At 46.4% G+C, this 22,979-nt stretch overlaps 1 protein-coding gene across 1 annotated transcript in view; it reads right to left on the reverse strand.

The window, feature by feature from the left end:
* Nucleotides 1-22,979, reverse strand: part of NCAN (neurocan) — a 1,349,040-nt gene that overhangs the window by 507,144 nt on the left and 818,917 nt on the right. Inside the window, exon 8 of the mRNA XM_069649118.1 lies at nt 12,488-14,272. Within this exon, the coding sequence (XP_069505219.1) occupies nt 12,488-14,272 (1,785 nt within the window). The remainder of the gene's footprint in view (nt 1-12,487; nt 14,273-22,979) is intronic.

Here is a 22,979-nt window from a genome sequence, read left to right on the forward strand (position 1 = left end):
TCAGATCATTAAGCAGTCTCCAGAAGGAGACTGAGTTTTTGCAGGTGAGTACAGCATTGCCTCTGAATCATTTATATAGAGCAAGAACCAGTGTCCCCTTACCCAAGTTTTATACTTTAGTCTCAGTGATCTCGCATTATCTTCATAGCCGGCTGAACTTTTTCTTAACTGTCTCTGCGCCTTACTTAGTTCCCTCTTTGAATCTGCCAAAATGTTTTCGTATTTGTGTCTATACCCCTGCGTCTGTTTGGGCTTCTTGCCATTTTCCCCATTTGGGCGATATAAATTTCCCAAAGCCGTTGGATCTCTTTATCATAAGTTGCAGGATTATAGAGGTTGCCTCATCTTTTGAGCCCATACAAAGAAACCTCTCATTAAATCGATTTGATAATGCTCGCTTCCACACTAATGCATGATTCCCCAAGTTGACCTCTACTGCCACTTTACAATTGTTACTTTGGGTGTCATTTACTGATTCTTGCAAAGTCAAAACTAGCATGTGATGGTCACTAGCTTCTAGTGGTTTTACTCAAAGGCTATTGCATTTCCAAAATAAGGACTCAGGGAAGAATACATAGTCCAAAGTGGATCGCGTGGGGCAATTTTCCCAATCAACGTCTATGTTTTGAAAATAGGCAAACGCTTTTTATTCTTGTTTACATAACACGTTCTGGTATTTATCTATGTATCTATGTATCTATCTATCTATCTATCTATCTATCTATCTATCTATCTATCTATCTAGATAAAGCACAAACTTTGTCCAAAAAGACTTCCGTAGTGCTGAACAATGACAAATAGATACACACTAAAATAACTTGTAATTCCCCAGAAAGGTCACTAAAATGACTGCAGTTGGCCTTAAGTAAGAAATGAGTAATGACAATATCAGAGAAACTCGAGTACTCACAAATAAGTGGTGCAGGCCGCTTACTTAGGGAATAACAAGGTATTTAAGCCATGTCAGAAACTCAGAAGTGAAGGGGGAAATCTGAGTGTTAGAGAAGAGTGAAAAAGCGAGAGGGACAGGAGCGGCTCAAACGGCTGCTACACTGCTTTTAAAAGAAAGCAAAGAATGGTCGGATGTGGCCCTCCTCTGCACTGAGTATCTCGCTGCACCTGTTTCAAAAAGGCAGAGGGGATGATTACTCAGCACTCCTGATTTGGCAATCGGAGTGCACCTATGACATGCATCAAGACGCCCCCTTCCACACTCTGGGTTGCAAAATTGCACATCTATAATGCCCACATTCGGAGGCCTTTTGTGAATCAGAAACAGCTGTTTCTATTCGAGCGGTAGGATGGGGTTGTCCGTCCATTCACTTGCATGGAAAATTGCTTTCTGAATGGCCCCCTGCACAGTACAATATCAACAGTGATGACGTAGCAGAGGGTGGACGCTGGGAATGAAAGTACTAAAGGGCGATGGACAAGGCAGACGTGAAGGAACTCTATTGGGGTCCAATCCACAGAAGGGTCTGCGCCTCTGGTCATCACTTCGGAGAGGGTGCAATAGACAATACGTTTTTCATATACCACCCATTTTGGATAGAAGTTGCCAAATACACTATCTATCCCTCCTCAGTTAGTAGATGTGTCCTAGATATGTTAGCCTGCATCTTGTTACATGATTCTGTGCTAGCTTTCCAGGTCCAAGTGATGGAACTTTCTTGTAGCCATTAGTAGCTCCTCCCATCACTGCAGGGCTGCTAGAGGTGCGTTTCCGATTAGGATTGAAGTCTGATAAGGAACATTGAAGTTGGCATGGAGTCTGATAATTGAAAGCCAAACTGATACTTTCTTAATATTACTGCAGATCGTCAGCATGGACTTGCTCAAGTATCCGGAGGCATGACGAGTGTCCTGAGATGGCCTTTATTAACATGCTTGGTGTTAGGGAGTCTTGGCTCTATTTTCTCTTTAGGGTGCAAAGGTGAGCTGTTGCTTTTCTGGTGAGTTGTGCAATGTATGCCTGGATGAGGGTTCAAGGCTGCAAATGGTTGTTAGGCTGAAAGCCTGTAAGGGGTTACATTCCATTCTCTTTCCGTGACAGTGAAGAGGAAGTGGAGGAGGAAGGGGTGTTCTACATATTGCAAACTATTTATGAAAATAAATTCAAGGAGCTGAACGCGTGAAGGGGCAGCTCAGAGGCGGGCCTTCCCGTTCCCCCTCATCCGTGAGTCGATCAAACGTTGGATTATTCGGAAGCATTCAGACACGGAGGGAGGAAAGCTGCAGTGGTCTCATGCAAGGCAATGCCAATAGGCAACAGTCCATCTCTTGATAGCTGAGTTGTGTTATCGAAAACTACTGGCACACAGGGGAGGCTTGACAGATGTTTCTCTTGTGCAAAACCAGGGATCAGCTGGACTCACTATACCTGCTTTTTAGCTCAGGGGTGCAGTGTCCACCCAACTGGCATGGGTTGTTACAGGGTGAGGGAACAAGAACATGTGTGAGGCTCATGGAGGGGGTAAGGTGGTGGTGTTGGCCAGGCATGGCAGGTAACAGGCTTGCCAGCCCGAGACTAGGCAGGCCTTAGCACCTTAAAACATGGCTGCACCCCAGCCCATGCCCCACTTTTTCCACCATCTGCTTCTCCACACTCCATGACCCTTTGGCCTTCTAAACTTGGTAAAGATTTTTTTTCTGCTGGTGGCATCACTGCATCTCCTCTTCCTCTCTGACCATCCTTGGTCCATCCTTCCGCTGCTTCTGGGGCTCTTCTCCCTTTTCTCTCCTGCTCTTTCCTCCAACCCCATCCAATGTCAATTCCCCCTGTCTTTCCTCCCTCACTTTCTCTTCTGCTGTATGAAACTCTCCATGGCCTTGCTCTGTCCCAGCATCACTCGTCCCTCGCCCTACTATGCAGCAACCTTTCCCTCTTTCCTTCATCTTCCTCCATTTTGTAGATCTTCTCTCCTCCACCAAAATACACCCCTGCACCAACCACCCTTCTTTCTTCTCTTTCCTCCAGCAAGGTTTCCCAGACAGACACATCCACCATCCAGCTTCCTTGCACCCTTACTGGAAAAATAGGGGCTTTTTTAAACAGAGGGTAACCAGATCAATATTAAGACGATAAAGTCCCTGGTTGGCTATCATAGGATTCACTGCCGTTTTGGGCCCGAGTACCAATAGCCTTCCTGCAGTGGCAACCCCCTCTCTCCTTAACTTCAGGTGAGGAAGGTGTTAAGCAGGTGCTGATCTAACAGGCAAATGACTTATGGCTCTTTTCTGACCTGCCTGTGTAATATGCCTGGAGGCTGCACTTTTTGCAGGTCATAGTGTTTAAGCCTGGGGAGCATTCGATTTTTTGGGTTGAAGGGGAATTAAGGAGCGTTGTGAGGGCTCCCAAACCAACATGACCTCTGAGGAAAGGTGCCCCCGTCATTGTTGTGGGTTCTCTCATGCTATTTTCCACTCACACTCCAGTTTGGAAAACACCAGGCCTGCTCCTCTTTTTTTTTGGGAGGGAATCGGCTTTTGAGAAATAGTCCTGATACCCCACTTTTAGATCTCTAAGGTTGTGATGTCATTATGGGTAATGTTTGTCTTTCCGGTCACCCTCCTGGTGTCTAACCCCACCCATTCCCTAAAAACAACAGGGCATTGTAGTGGATGTTGATACATTCTTGCAGGGGTTAGCAAGATTACCCATCATTGAAGGTCTGTGTCAAGGGCTAGATTACCCATCATTGAAGGTCTGTGTTCTAGATTACCCATCAGTGAAGGTCTGTGTAAAGGGCTAGACTACCCATCTTTGAAGGTCTGTGTTAAGGGCTAGATTACCCATCATTGAAGGTCTGTGTTAAGGGCTAGATTACCCATCATTGAAGGTCTGTGTTAAGGGCTAGATTACCCATCATTGAAGGTCTGTGTCAAGGACTATATTACCCATCAGTGAAGGTATATGCCAAGGGCTAGATTACCCATCTTTGAAGGTCTGTGTCAAGGGCTAGATTACCCATCAGTGAAGGTATGTATTAAGGGCTAGATTACCCACCCTTGAAGTTCTGTGTTAAGGGCTAGATTACCCATCATTGAAAGCCTGTGTTCAAGCAGCATGGGGGGGAATGTTCTTGAAGAGCATGGGCATAGAGGTCTCATCCAGTATAAAATCAAATATTTTCTGTAGAATGTGATATTTAGGGCACTGTGAAAATATGACATTGGATTCCAGTGTGCCAACTTCATATGCTGCAGTGTGTCTAAAACATTATGTTGACCCACTCTTTTTGACCCCAACCATAACCAGGTGTGCTTTGAGTTTAACAGATTCAACATGCTCATGGACCACACTTACGATATTGCTGTTCGCAAGGGTGCTAGAGCGCAACGGACGGATGTAGCCGCATTTTGCGACGGCTCCGCACCGACCCATTAACTATCCTGATTTTGGCACATTTAACTCCACAGTTTCACACAGGGAGCAGTGTGAACTCCCTCTGAAACTGGTCTGCCATGCTGGCCAAAATCATGGAGCATGTCCGCCCGGCTAACCATTGATCTGGAGTTGTGGCCTTTGCAAGTATAGCTGAGTACCGGAGAGGCGCGGGGGGGCAGCACTGCTGAAGGCTTTGGTGGGCATGATTCGGGAGAAGGGGCATATCTGTCGGGCATGGGGGCCCATGTATTGTATTGGGACCGGCCACGGCTGTGGCAACTGGACCTCCACAGACCTGAGCAGGCCAAGATGCAGCAACACCTCAGAAAGGACGAAGGCTGCTGCTCTGCTGGACAGGATCGGTGGGTGGTGGCGGGTAGGCCGACTAGCTTCTGAGTGGTGAGTCGCTGGCCAACCCCCCCTCTATCCACTGGTGTAATGCTTGGGACCAACATCTGGTGCGGGAGATCAGGTGCCTCAAAGCATTTGTGGGGCCCAGCCACGTACCTGTAGCTGCTGTGTGCTTGGGGCCTCTGGGGCTTGCTGTGAGACTAATGGGCGCATGTGTAGTCTGACTGGGATCATTGTACCGCAGCCCAGCCAATACTCCTGTGGCCCCCTACTTTACCAGTGCGGGTAGGTCTGCTGGCATAGGACTTTCGACCATCTCCATACATTCTCATGAGACTTGGGCCAGTTGTCCCCCCATTTGACATTGCTGGCTGGCTGCTGTCTGCTTCAGCCATGACTGCGGACACATTCCGGAAGTCTAGCCACCAAAGAAAATGGCAGCCTATGCCACAGTGCCACCATCAGCACATGGCCCGATGCTGCTACTGGACCTCATGTGGTCTCACCGACCCCCTCCATGCACAATGTCATGCTAGCTATAACTGACTCAAGGTCATCCATGGAAAGTAAAATAGATAACCTCTGCATCGATGTGAATCTTCTATGGCAAGACCTCCATAAAATCTCTGCTTGGATGGGCGAGGTGGAGACTAGAGTCTTGGATGTGGAAGATACCCTCCCTTTGGCCAGGAATCAATTGGAGGAATTTTTATGATGCACCAAGATCCTGGAATAAAGGATGGAAGATGCTGTAGGGTGCTCTAGACACAGCAAAGTGCGGCGGTCGGCCTCCATGAGAAAACCGAGGGACTCTCTTCTAAACTTTTTCTGGAATACTGGTTCAAGCAGTTGGTGGTGCCCACAGGGCTGTCCAACTTCTTTCTCATTGAGAGGCCACACAGGGTTTCAGCTGCACCCTCGCACCCTGAGATTCAGGGATCATGATGCAACACAACAGTCACCGCATAGGAGGGGTCTCTGGAGTGGCAGGGTACACGGGTTGCAGGGTTTCCAGACTTTACCTGGGCTCTGCAAAAGGCTAGGCAATCATTCGACACCATCAAAAAATGCCTCATGGACATGGACATCAGATCTGTGCTATATTATCCGGCCAGACCGAAGATTCTTCATACCAGCCGGGAGCATTTCTTCGCGGACCCTAAGCAAGCGTGCAAGTTGCTCGACCGATGTATGCTCTCAAAGATGAGCCGACAATGATGGGATAAGCAGGCTCCTGACAGGGATCTACCCCGAGGCCCTCCTGATACAGCACAACCTAATTTGCTGGGTGATGCCTGAAGTTATGAAAGGACCCAATATCCACGAGTTTTCTGCTATCCTAGAGGGGGGAGTTCGAGATCAGGCAGGTGGGACTCCAGAAGCTCCAATCCCAGCGGCTTTAGAGGGATGTATATTTTGGAGTCCATGGCATTCAGGAGATATGTCTGATAGAGGCCAGGTCTTCCCAGCACCCCTCACTGGCTCGCTAGATCCTGGTGGGGCCCCACCTCTCAAGGGGTTCACATCATGTTGGGGTGGTGCCACTGCACACTAGTGAGCATTTCTGCATGTTTCCTTATTACCTCCACTTTGAACCAGGTTGAATGTCCGGGTGGCAGATACAACGTGTTCCATGGTTTTATGGGGAGGTGGGATTGTTGGGATTTTGGGGGGTTTCCTTTATCTACCAGTGGTGCTGTCTTACTATGATTATGCTACTTCTAATATGCCTCTGTATGCCACTGTTGGAAGGGTTACATGTGATTTTAACGACTGAATAAATGAAGAATGCATTTTTAAAGAACCCCAAGGGGGGTCCGCCCCAGCGCCCCGTTTACATATATTTAAAACCCCACCACAACACCTCCCCACCCATTTTAACCACAAATCCCACCTCTCCCATGTTTTTGTTTTTTAAAATGCAATATTTTTTTCGTTGTTTTAAGTTTGTTAAACATTGCATTCTTCGTTTTCAATTCGTTAAAATCACTGCATAACGTTGGATGTCACTAATGAGGAGTGGCATTTCCCTGGATGTGTGATGAGTGAGTCTGGTCTAGCCTGAATGTCTTGAAATGTCAATGGCATGTGTGACAAGGTCAAGAGGTGCATGGTACTACAATTCATTTACCGGCATAAACCTTCCATTGCTTTCTTCAGGAGACCCATCGTGCCGGTAATGAGTGCAAATTCTTCTGCAGATCTAATTATGACAGGGATTCCATGCCGGCTGCGCCAGAGGGTCTGGGGGAGCGGGTTTCTGATCCTAATGGTATACACATGTCATTCAAGTTGCAAATGGTGGTCTCCGACAACAGAGGCAGATAAACACTGGTTATTGGTCAGGTTAAGGAAGAATCAAAGACAAATTCGTCTCAGCCGCCTCCACCTACAAATCTGCCATCTTAAACGCAAAAAAAACCAGATTCATAACACGAGAATACTCAACGCCAAATCTGGTACCAAAGAGTTATTCTCTATTTTAAGGGAACTCAAATCACCACTGCCACCTACAGAGGACTGCACCAAGGACAAGGCCTGGTGTAATAATATTCAGCTTGCCATCGCCAACAAGATTGCCCTCCTTCAAGCAAAGATAGAAGTGAAAAAAGCTAACCTTGCCGCCAAAGAAAACCTCAATAGTAAAAAAGACTATACTATCCCAAACTGCCCCCCCTTCCACTTCTCTCCAGTCACAGAGGAGGAAGTAGTCAAGATAATCGGCAGCCTCAAACCATCCAATTGTAAATGCGACTTATGCCCCGCGTCCGTCATCAAAGATGGAGCTAATGAGCTAGCCCTTCTTATCACCTCATTGATCAACTCTTCCTTTAAAAACCCAATAACCTCAAAGAAGCGTGGGTCCTCCCCTTTCTAAAAAATCCCAACCTAGACCCTAACATCCCCACGAACTATAGACCCATCACTACGGTCCCTTTTCTCCTTAAAATCTTAGACTGAGTAGCCTACCTCCAAATACAACAACATTTGGAAGACAACAACCTCCTAGGCTTGCGACCATCTGGCTTTAGACCCAGGCATGGGACCGAAACTGCCCTCCTGGATCTAAAAATCCAAATGGATGAGGCCAAAGACAAGGGCAAACTGGCCATTTTGCTCCTGTTGGACCTCTCCGCTGCCTTCGGTCTGGTTGACCACCAGATCCTCACACAACACCTCTCTTCGGCTGCCGCATTCTCACAGAATGCCACCAATTGGATTCAGTCATTTTTGTCTGACAGGTCGACTAGGGTCTTTGCCCCCTCCACGGCTGCTGACCCTATCCCAATCCAATGTGGAGTTCCTCAAGGGTCCTGCATTTCGCTCACACTTTACAACATCTTCACTAAGCTCCTCTTTGACCGTCTCGACGAAATGGGTGTCAGCTACACTAATTACGCAGATGACACCCAGGTCCTCATCACTCTCACTGGTTGCTTTGAAGAAGATGTTGCAAAGCTTAATGAAATCTACCTTGAAATTCAAGCCTGGATGGCCACACACAGTCTCTTTCTCAATGACGATAAGACGGAACTGCTTATCGTAAGATCCCAGGCCCGCCTCAATAAATTGGACCATAGATACCAATCCTTTACCATTGACGGCAACATTATAAAAGTCTCCAAAGAAGTCAAAACACTAGGTGTGTACCTCGATTCCACCCTGTCGCTAAAAAAACAAATAAACACTGTCGCTAAAAAAACAAATAAACACCACCATTTCAACCACCACCTACACCAAAAAACTGATCAATGCCTGTAGGCCTTTTCTTTCCCACTCCAGTTGCCTCACCCTAGCTAGAGCGTTGATATTGTCTAAATTAGACTACTGTAACACACTCTACCTAGGCACCACCACCAAAAATTTTAACAGACTCCAGATTCTCCAAAATAATGCCTTAAGATGTGCCCTCAACCTCCCACGTAAGGCCCACAAATCTACGGCCAGCAAAGAAGTCCAATGGCTCCCTATCCGGGACAGAATCAAGCTAAGAACCCTTGTCATCACACATAAGTGCCTGTACCTCACTGCCCCACGCTACCTTTCGGACAAATTCTCTAGACACTGCTCCATTAGACCCACCAGAACTCCCTACCTGCACCAACTAAAGGTTCCCTACTACAATCTAAAAACAGCAGGAGGATCCAGCTTCCCAGTGCTCGCAGCTCAGTGCTGGAATTATCTCCCTCTTACAATCAGATCGGAAGCCTCTTTCTGGCCATTCAGAGCCATGGTGAAATCCTGGCTCTCAGCCTAAACACCTTGCCATGTACTTACACTTATTCCTGGCCTCCTCTCGCCACTATCCAGAACTGTATGTCCTCTTTAAATCATCAACTGGACCACCATTTAACTCGGTCCTTTCTTTCTGTTGTAATTATCTCATGCCACATTCTGTACCATTCCTTTTGTCCATTGAATGTATGTACCCTTTTTCTATACATGTGTTCATGTAACGATATGTAACTATGCTGTGCACATGATTATGCGCCCAGCTACCTGAGGGTTCGGACGCGCTCTATAAATAAACAAACTAAACTAAACTAAACTAATCGTTGGGACTATTCAATGTTGTGTTGCTTCACTGGTAGCTACTGACTTGCTTATAGAGCTAAAGAAGGTGCTGTTTTAAAACAACGCTGACTGGTGAGTGGTGCGGATGGACTTCAGTGATGTAATGGATCAAGCTTTAGATCGTCATACTCCCTCAACATCAACTGTTCGCTCCTCGACCAGACTCCATGGCTTTGTGGGAGCTGTGGGTTTGACGGATGTGTGGCGCGCATGTCACCCTCTGAAGCAAGGTTTTTGCTATTGTCTCTATCAAGAATTGATTACTTTTGTATGCCTTCTCCTGACTTTTTTCTGGTCTTGGACGTAGAGTATCTCCCTAGAAGTATCTTGAACCACACTCTACTATTGCTATCGCTGATCAGGTTGTGCTTGTCTGCCAAGGCCATCTGGCACCTTCGCTCAAATTACCTAGGCTTCCCAGAGGTTGTGGAGGGGCTTACAGAGAAGAATAATGCCTAGGCAGGAGATCCCCGAATATTGTGGCAGGGCTACAAGACTTTACTGCGTGGAGAGGTGATCTCCATCCTCACGGCCAGGGAAAGAAACGGAACTGAAGAACTTATGGCCTTGGAACTCGAACTGACAAGGTTGGAATCCGAGTTTATCGCTAACTTGTCCCCAGATACGCAGAGGCTGCTACTGCCGACCCGGGACACTGATCCACAACTGTGCCACTGAAATGGCTCGACCATCCCATGAAGCTACCCTATCTCGGATATACGAGGTTGGGGACAACAAGGCCATTAAGATGTTGGCCTTACTAGAAAAATGTGAAGTGTTTCTGAGCTGTTACATGCGATTAAGTATGCAGAGGGTGGACTGACGCATGTCGATACCAATATATGCAATATCTTTGCTAATTATTACAGCCATCTCTATGCCACGCTGACACATGACACCCAATCAGAATTCTCTGATCTGCTGGACGAATTTCCTCGACCCACCATCTGGCCCCAGGAGAGAGAGTTGGACTCTAATATTGCTGAGGAGAGCTTTCAAAGGCCCTGTCTGCTCTTCATTCTAGCAAATCACTGGGACCCAAAGGCTTCCTTATTGAGCTGTGGATGTAGCTGCAAACTAGGATGACTGGCCATCTTCTCTTGATGTTCCAGGCCAGCAGAGATGGCAGAGAGCTGCTCCCTGACCGCAGGTAAGCAGCTATAGTAGTGTTGCCAAAGGAAGGTAAGCCATCTGAGGAGTGTGCCTCTTTCAGGACTATTTTGCTTATTAACGTGGAAGCAAATGTGCTGTCCATGGCACTGGTGATGCGCCTGGCGACTGTAGTGTTGCATCATGATCCCTGAAGCTCAGTGTCTTGGGGACAATCACTCTCGGTGGGGCCCCTTGGGGCGAGGGTGCAGCTGAAACCCTGTGTGGCCTCTCAATCGGAAAGAAGTTGGACAGCCCTGTGGGCACCACCAACCGCTTGAACCAGGATTCCAGAAAAAGTTTAGAAGAGAGTCCCTCAGTTTTCTCATGGAGGCCGACCGCTGCACGTTGCTGTGTCTAGTGCACCCTACAGCATCTTCCATCCTTTATTCCAGGATCTTGGTGCATCATAAAAATTCCTCCAATTGATTCCTGGCCAAAGGGAGGGTATCTTCCACATCCGAGACTCTAGTCTGTTCAGATGCGAACCAGGTTTTCTGTGCTCCTGATGTTGGTTGCTCCTTTCACTCTCATGGTCAAATGTGCATCTTCCTTTGAAATGACATTAAACATTTTCTCTTTTCAATTTTCTCTCTTCTTCTACTTTTTCTTCTTATTTATGTTGTGTTATGTATTATGAGATGATTTTTTTCTTTTTCTTCTCTTTAGGGCTCAATCTTGTGACCATGTTTGTAATTTTATGAAGCTTATTTATTTATGATTGTATTGCAAACTTTATTGGTGAAAATAAAAAGAAAATTATAATCAGAAAAAAAAGATGTGGCTGTTCAGAGACATGGACATGTGTGGCCGCTGGTTCCAAGCCACATGTCAAGCTTTGGTGGACCTCAACCAGACGAACAATCACCCAGAGGTGGGCAATGACTTTATATATGAGCCCAAATGAAGGCTAGGCAGCATATAGCCTATTTGAGGAGACCCTCATAAGCCAATTAGCAGGGATACTCTGGTCCAGGGACTGGCACTGATTGCAACCATTGGGTGATCGGGTTTTATTTGTAAAGCACGTGATTTACCAAGAGTTTTAGAAAGAGGAAACTAGCGAAGGGGCTGAGCTCAGACCTGGGTTGTAACCTTACAATAATGAGCTTCGGAGTGGCAGACCTGAGGAGAGTTGCATCTATGCAGCCTGAAATGGATCCCTTCTCATAGAACGAGAGCACACTATGGCATATGTGATTGTCGAAACAGTGTTCATGGGATATGACATGTCATGAGAGGGCGCTGATGTCACATAAAGAGGTTTTTCTACACAGGCTATCGAAAAGACATAGGACCATCCTGCAGTGGGTATGGTGGAGGTAATCAGTAAAATTACCCCCCTGGCTCTCTGTGTTAGCCAATGGCAAGGCTCATATTAAGGGATGTAATGATCGTGAATAGCCCACATTGCAAGCATTCACATGGCTGCCCCTGAGGCACACGCCCCTTCTTCTGTTCCTCACAGCTTTCCACCCACCTCCATCTCCTGCCTCCTCATTTCTATAATAGATACAACCAAAAAAGTATCCACGTCTCCATCACTCCTCCCTCTGTGCACTGGGCGGACAACTAAAAGGGAAAAGGTGGTGCGTTCTCTTTTTTCATGGCGGCCATCTTTGTTTGGGCAAGACAGCATATTTTCTTCTGAGAACAACTTATTTTGACATCATAATTAGGACCCCAGGTGATTTGCACCGATGCTCATGCATATAGAATGATAATGGCATGCCAGATGAATGTAATTTCTCTGCAGCCTGGTGAGACACTCTGGATGGTAAAGCGCAGCCATTATCATGTTGGCTAAGTATTGAAAAGGCCTGTTGTGGACAGCGACTGACCTGGAAACAAAGTTAAGTGTATGGTGCTGCAGTATATGCCTGAATTAGCCCCTATCCCCCATCATTAGTCATTTTTGTAAGTGGATGTGCATGAGAAGTTGGGAGAGGAAATTTATGAAACTCCAAGCACACAAGATTCAACCCCAACCCAGGAAGGGAAAGTTAGCCTGAAAGAAACACTCACCAGAGTTCCCAGTATGCGTTCTGGTCATCTGTGACTGGTTGCGGCCCTCTCTCGAGCCAGGCTGCTGCTCTCTTCCATGTCCAACTGGTTCTTTGTGGGTGCTCACAGAGAAGTCATGGGCCTGGGAACTATTTCTGCCCAGCAGGATTGTGAGAACCGCTAGGGAAGTCTCAGTGGTCGGTTTCTCAGTCGGGGCAGTGGAGTAGTTAGGCTTCTGACCGTGCCGGGTTGTAGAGGAGGCCTCAATGTTGATTGGGATGGGAGCAGTGATGTTCCAAACGCCTAGTGAGAACAGGGTACCTGCTATGGGTAGGTCGCCAATGCTCAGCATAGTTGAAGATTCACGCTTTGGTCCCTGGGATGTTCCATTCCTCTCTGTCTTTGGAGATGAGTCCATTACAGAAGCAGGTGATGCAGCTATTCCTATATTTAATGTTGTTCTGTCCCTAAAAGTCCTTTCAGCACTTGACTCATCTGGACGCATCTGCAATGCCACTCCTGAAAGTATAGACGTCGGGCTAGGTGTCGTCGGGTGATCCGGGATAGTACGAGTCACGTTATTGTAGTCTTCATTGTCTGCTAATACCATGGGTACTCTGAGTACAGGTGTTGCTTTAGTGTGCTCATGCTGTACTGATGCAGGTATTGGACGTTCATCAGCGAATACCACCTGGCCTGTGGATCTAGCCTCCGTGGAAGAGTTCTTCATATCTAAAATAGGTCTTTCAAGTTTCCCCTCTGGTTTCTGGTGCGTCAAGCCTTGCATAGTCTCCAGTGCGGATGCTTCCCCACTTTCGGTGGCATTGTTTTGGTGCTCTGCCTTCACACTGTACATTGCTTCCACAAGAGACACAAGTGTGGGAGGGGCGATGGCATTTAGGTCCGATATAGCTTCCTCTAACTTCTGGTCTCGGGTTGTCCACGCCTCCTCTATTTTGGACCTGCTATAGCTGCCGTTGATGTGTGTCCAGAGGTCAATCACGTGTGGCTGAGGGTGTGTGGGCTCCGCTATAAGGTCTGCCCCAGATGAACCTGTACTCCCTGTGCCAGGCTGCAGGATCTCTTCAGGCGATATTGTGCCTGGGATGGACCCGGTATCTTCATCATAAATCTCGCCAGCGCTGGTCTCTCGGAACAGAGATGTTGGATCATCTTTGAAAGCGGTAGCTTTGCCCCGCCTTTCCTGAAAGTTATATTCTGGTTCACTGCTTACCTCCCAGCTGCCTCTGCTTCCGACTTCACTGTATTCTAGACGGAGATGGGTGGAGGTTGAGGGTATTGCTGGTGCCGTCTCTGCGATCTGCTTATCAGAGGAATGTCCAAAAGTTCTGGCTAACCTTGGTGGGTAAAAGACAGACAGCGTACTCTTGGTTCCCAAGATCTCCTCCCCAGAAGCCTCCTCTATGTCCTCTGTAGCAGAAGACACCGCGGCTATTGGCCCGGCCGGGGTACTGGGAAATGTCTGTAGACCATTTTTCATGGGTTGGAAAATGATCTTCTCGCCGGCCATTTTGGATGTTGGCTCAGGATGCCCGCCATCTTGTGGGAAATGTGTGGACCTTCCTCCAGAAAACTCCATCTCTGGCTCCTTGACAGTGCTGTTTCTTCTATTCCCGGGACGTTTTTCCGGCAAGGCAGGTTCTTCTGGGTTTTCGATACCGCTGAACTTGGACAGATCTTCTTCTCCATCCTTTACTTCTTCCAGCGCCTCTTCCGGAGCAGTCACATGGATGATCCTCAACAAGGCGTCCTGTGTCTGCTCCTGGGTTGGTGGTCTGGTGAATTCTGAAATAAGCAAAATAATCTAGTCAGCTTCCATAAAGTAAATGGGGGGTGACACAGCAACCAAGCTCAGGTCATTACTGTTCAAATATGCACTATGTACAGGTACTTCATTCAATTTGCATCACATTTTGTCAAAAAACTCCCCCTTGGGTACTATTCAAACAGTGTCACAAAAGGAATGAATAGGCCATTTGTAACCGTGGACCACTTTTTCATTTGTACCCGTGACAATTTTATGGACAAGTCCGACCGTGCCAGACAGGGCTTGCACAGAACTGTGACAGCCAGACCCTGCAAAGGTAAGTCCTGTTAGGACAAATGTTAACTCTTCATGGTAACTCTTCATGTACAGTTTTTGAAATCCTGACAGAGACACCATAAAAATCCTAACAAATGAACAGGAAGAGTTCAAGCTTCAGTCAAACGGAATATCTTCTTAATCTTAGCTTTAGAACGGATACACAGATTCTTTTGAGGAGAACATGCTAAAATACTGCTATGGTCATAGCAATCACAAGCACTCTGAAAAGGAAGAATATCAATGAAGGGCAGGGCTCTTCTTTAGCGTGTGAGCCGGGGCTGTTGCAGCCGCTAAAACTACAGACGCGCAAGGTGCAGCTGCTCCGTGCTAGCTCGTGGCCCAACAGAACATGTACTCTGCACACACTGAAGCACAATCTTTCTGTAATCTAGCCACTGGAGGCTCTGTCTAAAACTATTCCTGAATCATGAGTGGTAAAGCTGGAGACCAAGCAACTGTTTGGGGTCATAAGTCAAGAGGGGTTATAGGTAGAGACGTCTGGCTTTCTTTGTACGTGTTATTTCCAGGTATTGCACATTAAAAGTCGAAAGAAATAGGAATCCTATATAGCTACAGCATACACTGCACATGGAATTGTTTATCGGAGCAATATTAGCAGTTGTTTCCAAACTCACTGCTTCTCATTTCAACAAGCTCAGAAGGCTCGAAGCCTGAGTCCTCACTGGCCACTTTCGAACCAGTGATCTATGAATGCACACAGGTGTCTTCAGCAGGTCCATTGATCGACTGAGCTGTGTGGCCAAAGAGTAACAAAAGCCATAAAAGTCATATTATTATGACTGTGACGAAGACATGGGAAAACCACAGTTGGATAATCCAGTAAGTAGCGTGATACTTTATAATAAATCTCTTATTAATATGATGCAGAATGTGTCTCAGGGTTTCAAACTCATAATCAAGCAAGAAACAGCCCTAGGTTGCCTCACCGTGGCACATCTTTATTCAAGGGTTGGTCAATCCTATGGTCAGCATGCCTTGCATAGAAAGGGACAAGCCTCATATTGCTTTATCAATGGGATTCTGCTTCTGGGCACTGCAGGCGTTTACGTTTCCCCAGTGCCCTCAGCAGATTTCCCTTGGAGTAATAGGATTCCTGTGTAACCCCTCGCATCTCTCCCTCTGTCTTCCAAAAGCATCAGCTAATATATAGGTCAGATCTTTATGTGGCTCCTCCAACAAGTCTTTGACACGTATAGTCTTCATTTAGGCCTTATGCTACCCTGCCAGCGTTACTTGTCGTCCAAGGTACAGTGATTTCTGCCGGCTGCGTGTTGGACCGTGCCCCTCAGGTGATGTAGACACTCCTGCTGATGTTCTAGGTTTTGTTGCAGAAATACCAGCAGTGACTCCCAGAGGTGAGAGGGTCCAGCAGGGCTTCTAGCGCCGGGCCAGGTGTAACTTAAGCAAGACGCCCTGAGCAGGCGCGGTATTACCGCTTCAGGTAATGCCCCTAGGTAATGCCCCGGAGCCCATAGTTACAGGTCCAATCGAAGTGGTAATGCCCCCCTGTGAGAGGGTTATTACTATTAGTACCTCAGACCATAAGCAATAAAAAAAATTAAAAAATGGCCACCAAGGAAGGGTAAAGAAAGTCTGTTCTCACTTTCCATGGGGGACATTGTAAATAGTAAAAAAAAGTAAACAAACAAAATGGCCGCCATGGAAGGAGAGAAGGTACTAGATATAGTCCCTTCTTCCTTTCCATGACGGTGTGACACAGATCAGAGGCGGACGCGCTTGGGACAGAGGTGTACCCAGTGCATCTGCTCCCAAAATGAAACCAAAAAGAATGTTGGGGAATATCTGGATGGGGGAAGCACTTACCTCATTCTCTGGTGGGGGAAGATGGAGGCCTCCAGCCCTGAGGGGCACAGAGTGGTGGGATTACCTTCTGGTAATCCCCCTGTCCGAACCTCCCCATTGGCTCATAGGCTGCCACCCCTCCCCCTCGCAAGGTACTAATAGCTCCATGGTACGATCGTTCAGCCTACACCCATCTCACTAGCCTCATCAACCTGATGCTCACCCATGTCTGGGAACCTGCTACTAAGTCACATTCATGACCGTTGACCTTGCTGTTGGCTAAACCTCTTACCTATCTACATTATGCTTGTTTCACCTTCAGATTCTGCCACATAACACTAAGAATGTTGTAATCTCACTGTCTAACTGTTACTGGGTCTGCAACTCCCAGGAACTTCACACTTCACTTCTGTCATTTATCTCATTTATTTATTTTTGCATTTGCATAGTGTGAGCGTGCCCACAGGCAACTGGGCGCAAGTTACAGGAGGTACAGTTGATAAACATGAGGATAGCAAGTACCAATGAAACGTCAAATTGCAACGTTAAGGCGTTGTGGCGGGATCAAGGAGTCAGTGAAGTGTCATGGTAGGTGGAAGAATAGCCACATTGTAAATTGTCTGCTGAAGGATTTGTGAGAAGGTTCTGTTCTGAGAGAAAGTGGTAGGGAGTTCCAGAGGAGGGGGACAGTTACAGGTAAGCTTGATCCACCATCTCTTACTCTTTTCAATTTGGGAACGACCAGCGTGTGGGTCAGATATGTTTTGTCGGACTAGTCTTTGTGAGACTTCTCTTGTTCCTTATCTTGTCCTCCATCTAAGTGGTTTTCTTCTTTCCTGTTCTCCTCTTTCCTTCCTCCAGTTGATCTGCCCCCCGTTCGTTCACGCTCATTTGTTGCCTTCTCTACACTCCTTTGCTCATTCTCCCCTCTATCAGGATCACCACTTCCTCCAGTTTCTTCCGCACTCCCTTTCCTGCTTGATGTTCTTCTCCTCCAACATAGGCTGTACTCTCCACACTTCCGTCATGTTCTCCTTTCACTCTTTCTGTTCTCTCCCTTCCTTGTAGATGTTCCCTGCCTTCAGCTCCCTCTGTACTTGCACCTCCTCCTGTGGCTTCAGATCTCCCTGCACCAGCCCCTGCTTCCTCTGCAGCTTCACTTCCCACAGCACCTTCATCTCTCTCAGGAGCTCCATCTGCTCCTGCATCTTCTGATCTCTGCATCTCACTCATCACTTTCAGCCCTCATTGAATCTTCATCTCCTCCTGTCTCTTCTGATCTTGCGTCACCTCCACCAACTTCTGCTCCTGAACTCTCCCCACTGCCATCTCTCTGCACTGCCCTCTCTGCATGCCTCACTGCTCCACTACCTCAAACATCCACCCCCTCTGTATATTCTCTTGGGCTTTATTAGGGCCAGGTTCCCTCCCCTTGGTTCAGGCCTTGGTCTCTGACCTGCATTAGTCCACCGTGATTTTTACTTGTCTGTTAACGGCCTCAAGAGTCCGCTGTAAGAAATGATTCCCCTGCTGGGCCACTGTTGCATGGTACCAGCCTTCAATAGGCTAGACTGCCATATTGGAACACTCAGTGATACACAGGCGCCCATGATGCAGTACTTATGTTAACTACATTTGTACAGCACCACATTCACTAAATGAGGGCATATTGGTGCGAAGAGCATATCATTGTCATGACTTCCTGCTAATGGAAAAAGAAAGGTCTTTTCCTAAAACAGGGATTCCAATGTAAGAGTCCCAGATAGATCAAGGAGTGACCTCCTTTTCATGTGTGTTTTATTGTTGGGGCAAAGCGTTGTACCACTAGATTGGAGAGGTCATGGAGGGCGGTAAAGCGAGAAGCTTTCAGATACAAAAAGGTGAAAAAGATCTATGTACTAAGTGCCACACTTTGGACAAATGACTGTACCCTCTGAAGTCAATCAATTGCCGAATTAGATAGGGTTCAGTCGCATAGCCCAACCTAGATAAGGGCCAAGGCCATATAAGGGGAAGGCCACAGGGCTTTGCCCAGGTATATATTCGATGCATAAAATATATCTGAGGGTTCAAAGAAAGAACCAATGAGATTCAACAGCTTTACTGATCTGGGGGAACGTGATCATGTGTGATCATGCTACTTCATCAGTTCCTGTGGGAGGAGGTCAAAGAAAAGAGGACATCAGACATTAGAATTGGCATAAGCATCTAATGATCCAGATATAGTGACTTCAGTTTTCCAACAATTGAGTTTTAAATGATTTTTAGTTACCAAATGGTATTTTTTTCCAGAATGAATTCTTAAAATCTTAGAAGGATATTAAGGAACATTTTTCTTGGATTCTTAGATTCATAGAGAATGACTATCAATTCAAAAGTATCAAAACAAAGGTTATGTTTATTTTCACACTTTTTTTAATTATAATTCAATGAGCTAACATTGGCCTACATGTGCTTTGTCTTTACTTGAACTTCTTCACGGCCTCACACGTTTGGCGAATTTGTTATGCTTTGTCTATTTGGGAATGCAGTTCATCTTTTGTGTTTGAAATTTCTCTGAGTTTCATTGTGAGCAACTTGTTGTTATTGTATTAAGGGACTGTCAACTAGTTTCTGTAAAAAAGGCCCTTGATTAGCTAGAGGGGTCAAAGAAGGACGCCCGTGATTGCCACTCCTTTTGGTCTTGCCATTAAGGACATGGTGTTGAAGAGGCTCAAGGGATATTCCTTTTATTAATGGTAAGCCAGTGTCCATGCTCCTTAACACAACTTGCGGGAGATCTCATTGAGATAGTTGACTGCTTTATGCATCTGTGGTTATCTTTGTTGGCCAATCTCTCCTGGCGACAATGAAAGCAGCAGTGGCCACAAGAGCTGCCCTAAAAACTCACGAGAAAGCATAAGGACAACTTTGGCCCTGGATTGAGGATGGGTTTTCATGGAGAGGTTCGGTGATGCAGTGGCATTTGGTGCAGAGTATGGGGTTTAGGTAAAAATGTTTCAAGAGTGGGAACAGAAGTTCTGGAAACAGCTCCTCTACGTACCGCAAGGGTTTCCAAACGCTGCGATATATATGCTGATGTGGGAGCTCTTCCGCAACAGATGAGTGTGATGCATTCTCCGTCTAGGTCTGCCGATAAAAGAGTTACATCACCAACAAGGGAGCTGCAAGGAGCACTTTTGTCAGTCCTCTATCACGCCCTATAGGAAACAGCTGTTTCATTACCTAATTTCATTGGGCATCGGCCATATTTTGGACCCCAACTTTTCTTCTGCAGAATCCGAAAGGTCCCTTCTACCAAGGCTTAAAAATAGTCAAAGAGCAAGACTGAGGCTGACTAAGGAGGATGATTTACTGATAGTTATAATGATAATGATGAGTTATTTATATAGCACTTTCGCCAACACGCTTTACATAGTACATATGTACATACAATATCACCTACCAAGGCTTAAAAATAGTCAAAGAGCAAGACTGAGGCTGACTAAGGAGGATGATTTACTGATAGTTATAATGATAATGATGAGTTATTTATATAGCACTTTCGCCAACACGCTTTACATAGTACATATGTACATACAATATCACCTACCAAGGCTTAAAAATAGTCAAAGAGCAAGACTGAGGCTGACTAAGGAGGATGATTTACTGATAATTATAATGATAATGATGAGTTATTTATATAGCACTTTCGCCAACACGCTTTACATAGTACATATGTACATACAATATCACCCAACCGAAAAAGGCACTCGAATTTGGCTTGTCCCACTTTTTTGGGTCCGAACAATGTCTTTCCAGACTGCCACAGGAAGTAGCCCTTTTTAAGAGACCTTTCCAAACCCCCAAATCAGGAGTGTCTTTGCACTGGACAGGGCAGAACATCTGTCATTGTGTCATTGGCCTTTAACATGAAGAAATGGAAGCGTGTATCTGACTCTTCATGGATATTGTGCCAGGCAGCGGAAGAGACATTACACCATTTCTTTTCATGTGCCCGACATATGAACATCTACGCACGACACACGATACTCCATTATCACCAGATGGAAGCCTTTTAGGTAACTGCAACGCTGCAATAGCTTTTCTTCTGGGGGATTTTGAGTATCACAAACTCAAGTGCATTTCCATTTACAGGGCTCAGGGATTGAGAACCAGCAGAAGCTCTGGGTGCTGAGTGTTCGTGGACTTGGGATCCGCGGATCTCCAGCGGCTGCGAGGGACTATTTTGATCATTTTCAACTCTCCCCTGGGATCTCACTGGGTTGCTTTCGAATGCGTTATACTTGTTCCTTTCATTTTTGGTTTTCTTCACTGCCAGTGTTTTTTTTAATCTGTGCTAATATATTATGTCCTGTGTTTTTGCCCCTTTCTTAAGTGAAATTGTATTTGTTTGCACTTGATGTTGTACCTTTTTTGCTATTTGTTATTCGCACATAGGATTCTTTTAACATGTGTCTATGTCATGAAAGGTATTTATGAGCCGAAGGTGCACTAATGAAATGAAATTACTGCTGTAATTTAGAATATATTTCAGTGGTTCTTTAATTGTTTTATTCATTATTTCTCTGTTGGCGAGTTATGGATCATGTGAGTTCCAGCGTCTTTCCCGCACAGTAAGTGGGTGGAAGTCCAGAACCCTAGGATGTGATTTATTTTCAAGCCTTACTTTGAATGGAATGTGTGGCTCCTCTCACACAGTGGAAACATTGTTGTCCATAAGATGCCCTGATTTAAACCGCAGGCTGAAGATACACGTTAAAGAGCAGTGGTGATTGGGCTGGTCCCTGAGGGACACCATGAACAAGGGAGTGAGGCGAGGATGGAAAGTGAGCAATAGTAACTGTTTGAGTGCTTTGCGTGAGAAGGGTCTGGCACCAGGAAATGCCAAAATCCTTGATGCCCACTGTTGCAAGTTTGATTAAAAGGGTATCATGGCAGACAGTGTCACATGCTACGGAAAGATCTAAAAGCAGTACGGGCACCATGCCCCCTGTTCCTACCTCCATGGGGATGTCATCACGCCTAGAGATGATCAGTAGTTTGGTGCCCTTGCCAGACCTGAACCCTACCTGCAAGGGGTGGAAGGGTAATGCTCTCGGGCTGCTGTCATGAGGGTGCAGGCCTGCTGGGAACTCGGATACTAAACCGCGGCCGCTCAGTACTTCTGCATTATTTCTATTGGCCCGTGGGAGGTTGACTCTGCCTCTGAAACTCGCATGTTATTTAAGGTATCAGTAACTAAGGTGACATTCGTGTGATGCTCTCCTCTCCCTAGTCCCCAGTGTTGTGGAGGGACTGGGATATCGTCCCCATGCTTCCCATTAGCCCCACATCACATAGCGGGTGGTGTGGCTAGGCCCCCCTGAGTGCCCCTACACACACACGTTTAGGGCCAAACAGAGGATGTTGTCCTCTGACATACCTCACATATGAGCGACAGCGCTATAACCCACTTTCCTGTTACTGTTTGGTAAGCTACCTCCGTGGGCCAATGGGCTTGCTGCAGACATCTCTGTATGACGCAGATACTAAAGTAGATAGGAAGGACTAAGCCTTTTAACCTTCTGAAATCCTTCTGAAGAAGGACTGCAACTGAGTAGGGAAATCATTCGTACTATTGCACCAAAAACGAATTCCAGGTGTGGTGTGTGATAAATCAGTGTAGGCTATTTATTACTCGTTATATTTTACATCTGCAAGAACATTGATACAGCGTACAAATACGTCACCTGAAACCAAACAAGAAGTCTCGACCTATCACCGCCTTACATAGGCGAGATAAAGCTTGAGACCATGCAGCTGTTTCCGATCATAACTCCAGAGAGCGCACATTTAGTGACGTCTGGCTCTCTCTTTTGTGCCCATCTGATCTCTCTATAACTTGGGGTATATCAACATAACCTTACCTCATAACAGGGGTGCAGAGTACTCGGGTGCTCCGGTGCCCGGGCACCCGCCGGGAGAGTGAAGTCTGGGCTGAGTCCCCCCACCCCGAGCCGCAGAGAAGAGACGCAGTATGGATGGCCCTTTGTTCCATCCATACTGTCTCTCTCTCTGGCGGCCAGGGTAAAAGCCGGGTAAAAAAAACAATGTTTAGACTTGAGGGACAGATGCAAAGCAAGAGGCTCTTGCTTTGCATCTGTCCATCAATTTCTAAAAATCGTTTTGGGTTGGGTATACTTCTACATCTGTGCACGGGTGCACATTTGCAGAGGTACACCCAACCCAAAACCATTTTTAGAAATGAATGCACAGATGCAAAGCAAGAGGTTGCATCTCTGCGCCCATTTCTAAAAATCGTTTTGGGTTGGGTGTATTTGTACATCTGTCACCCCTCTTTGGAAGAGGGGTGCACAGATGTAGAGGTACACCCAACCCAAAACGATTTTTAGAAATTGAGGCACAGGTGCAAAGCAAGTCTTTCCTTCAATTTCTAAAAATCGTTTTGAGTTGGGTGTATTTGTACATCTGTGCACCCCTCTTCCAAAGAGGGGTACACAGATATAGAGGTACACCCAACCCAAACGAATTTGTATAAATTGAGGGACAGAGGCTCTTGCTTTGCATCTGTCCCTCAAT

Source organism: Ambystoma mexicanum, chromosome 1p (genome assembly GCF_040938575.1).
Source record: "Ambystoma mexicanum isolate Mex_15411 chromosome 1p, UKY_AmexF1_1, whole genome shotgun sequence".
NCBI lineage: Eukaryota > Metazoa > Chordata > Amphibia > Caudata > Ambystomatidae > Ambystoma > Ambystoma mexicanum.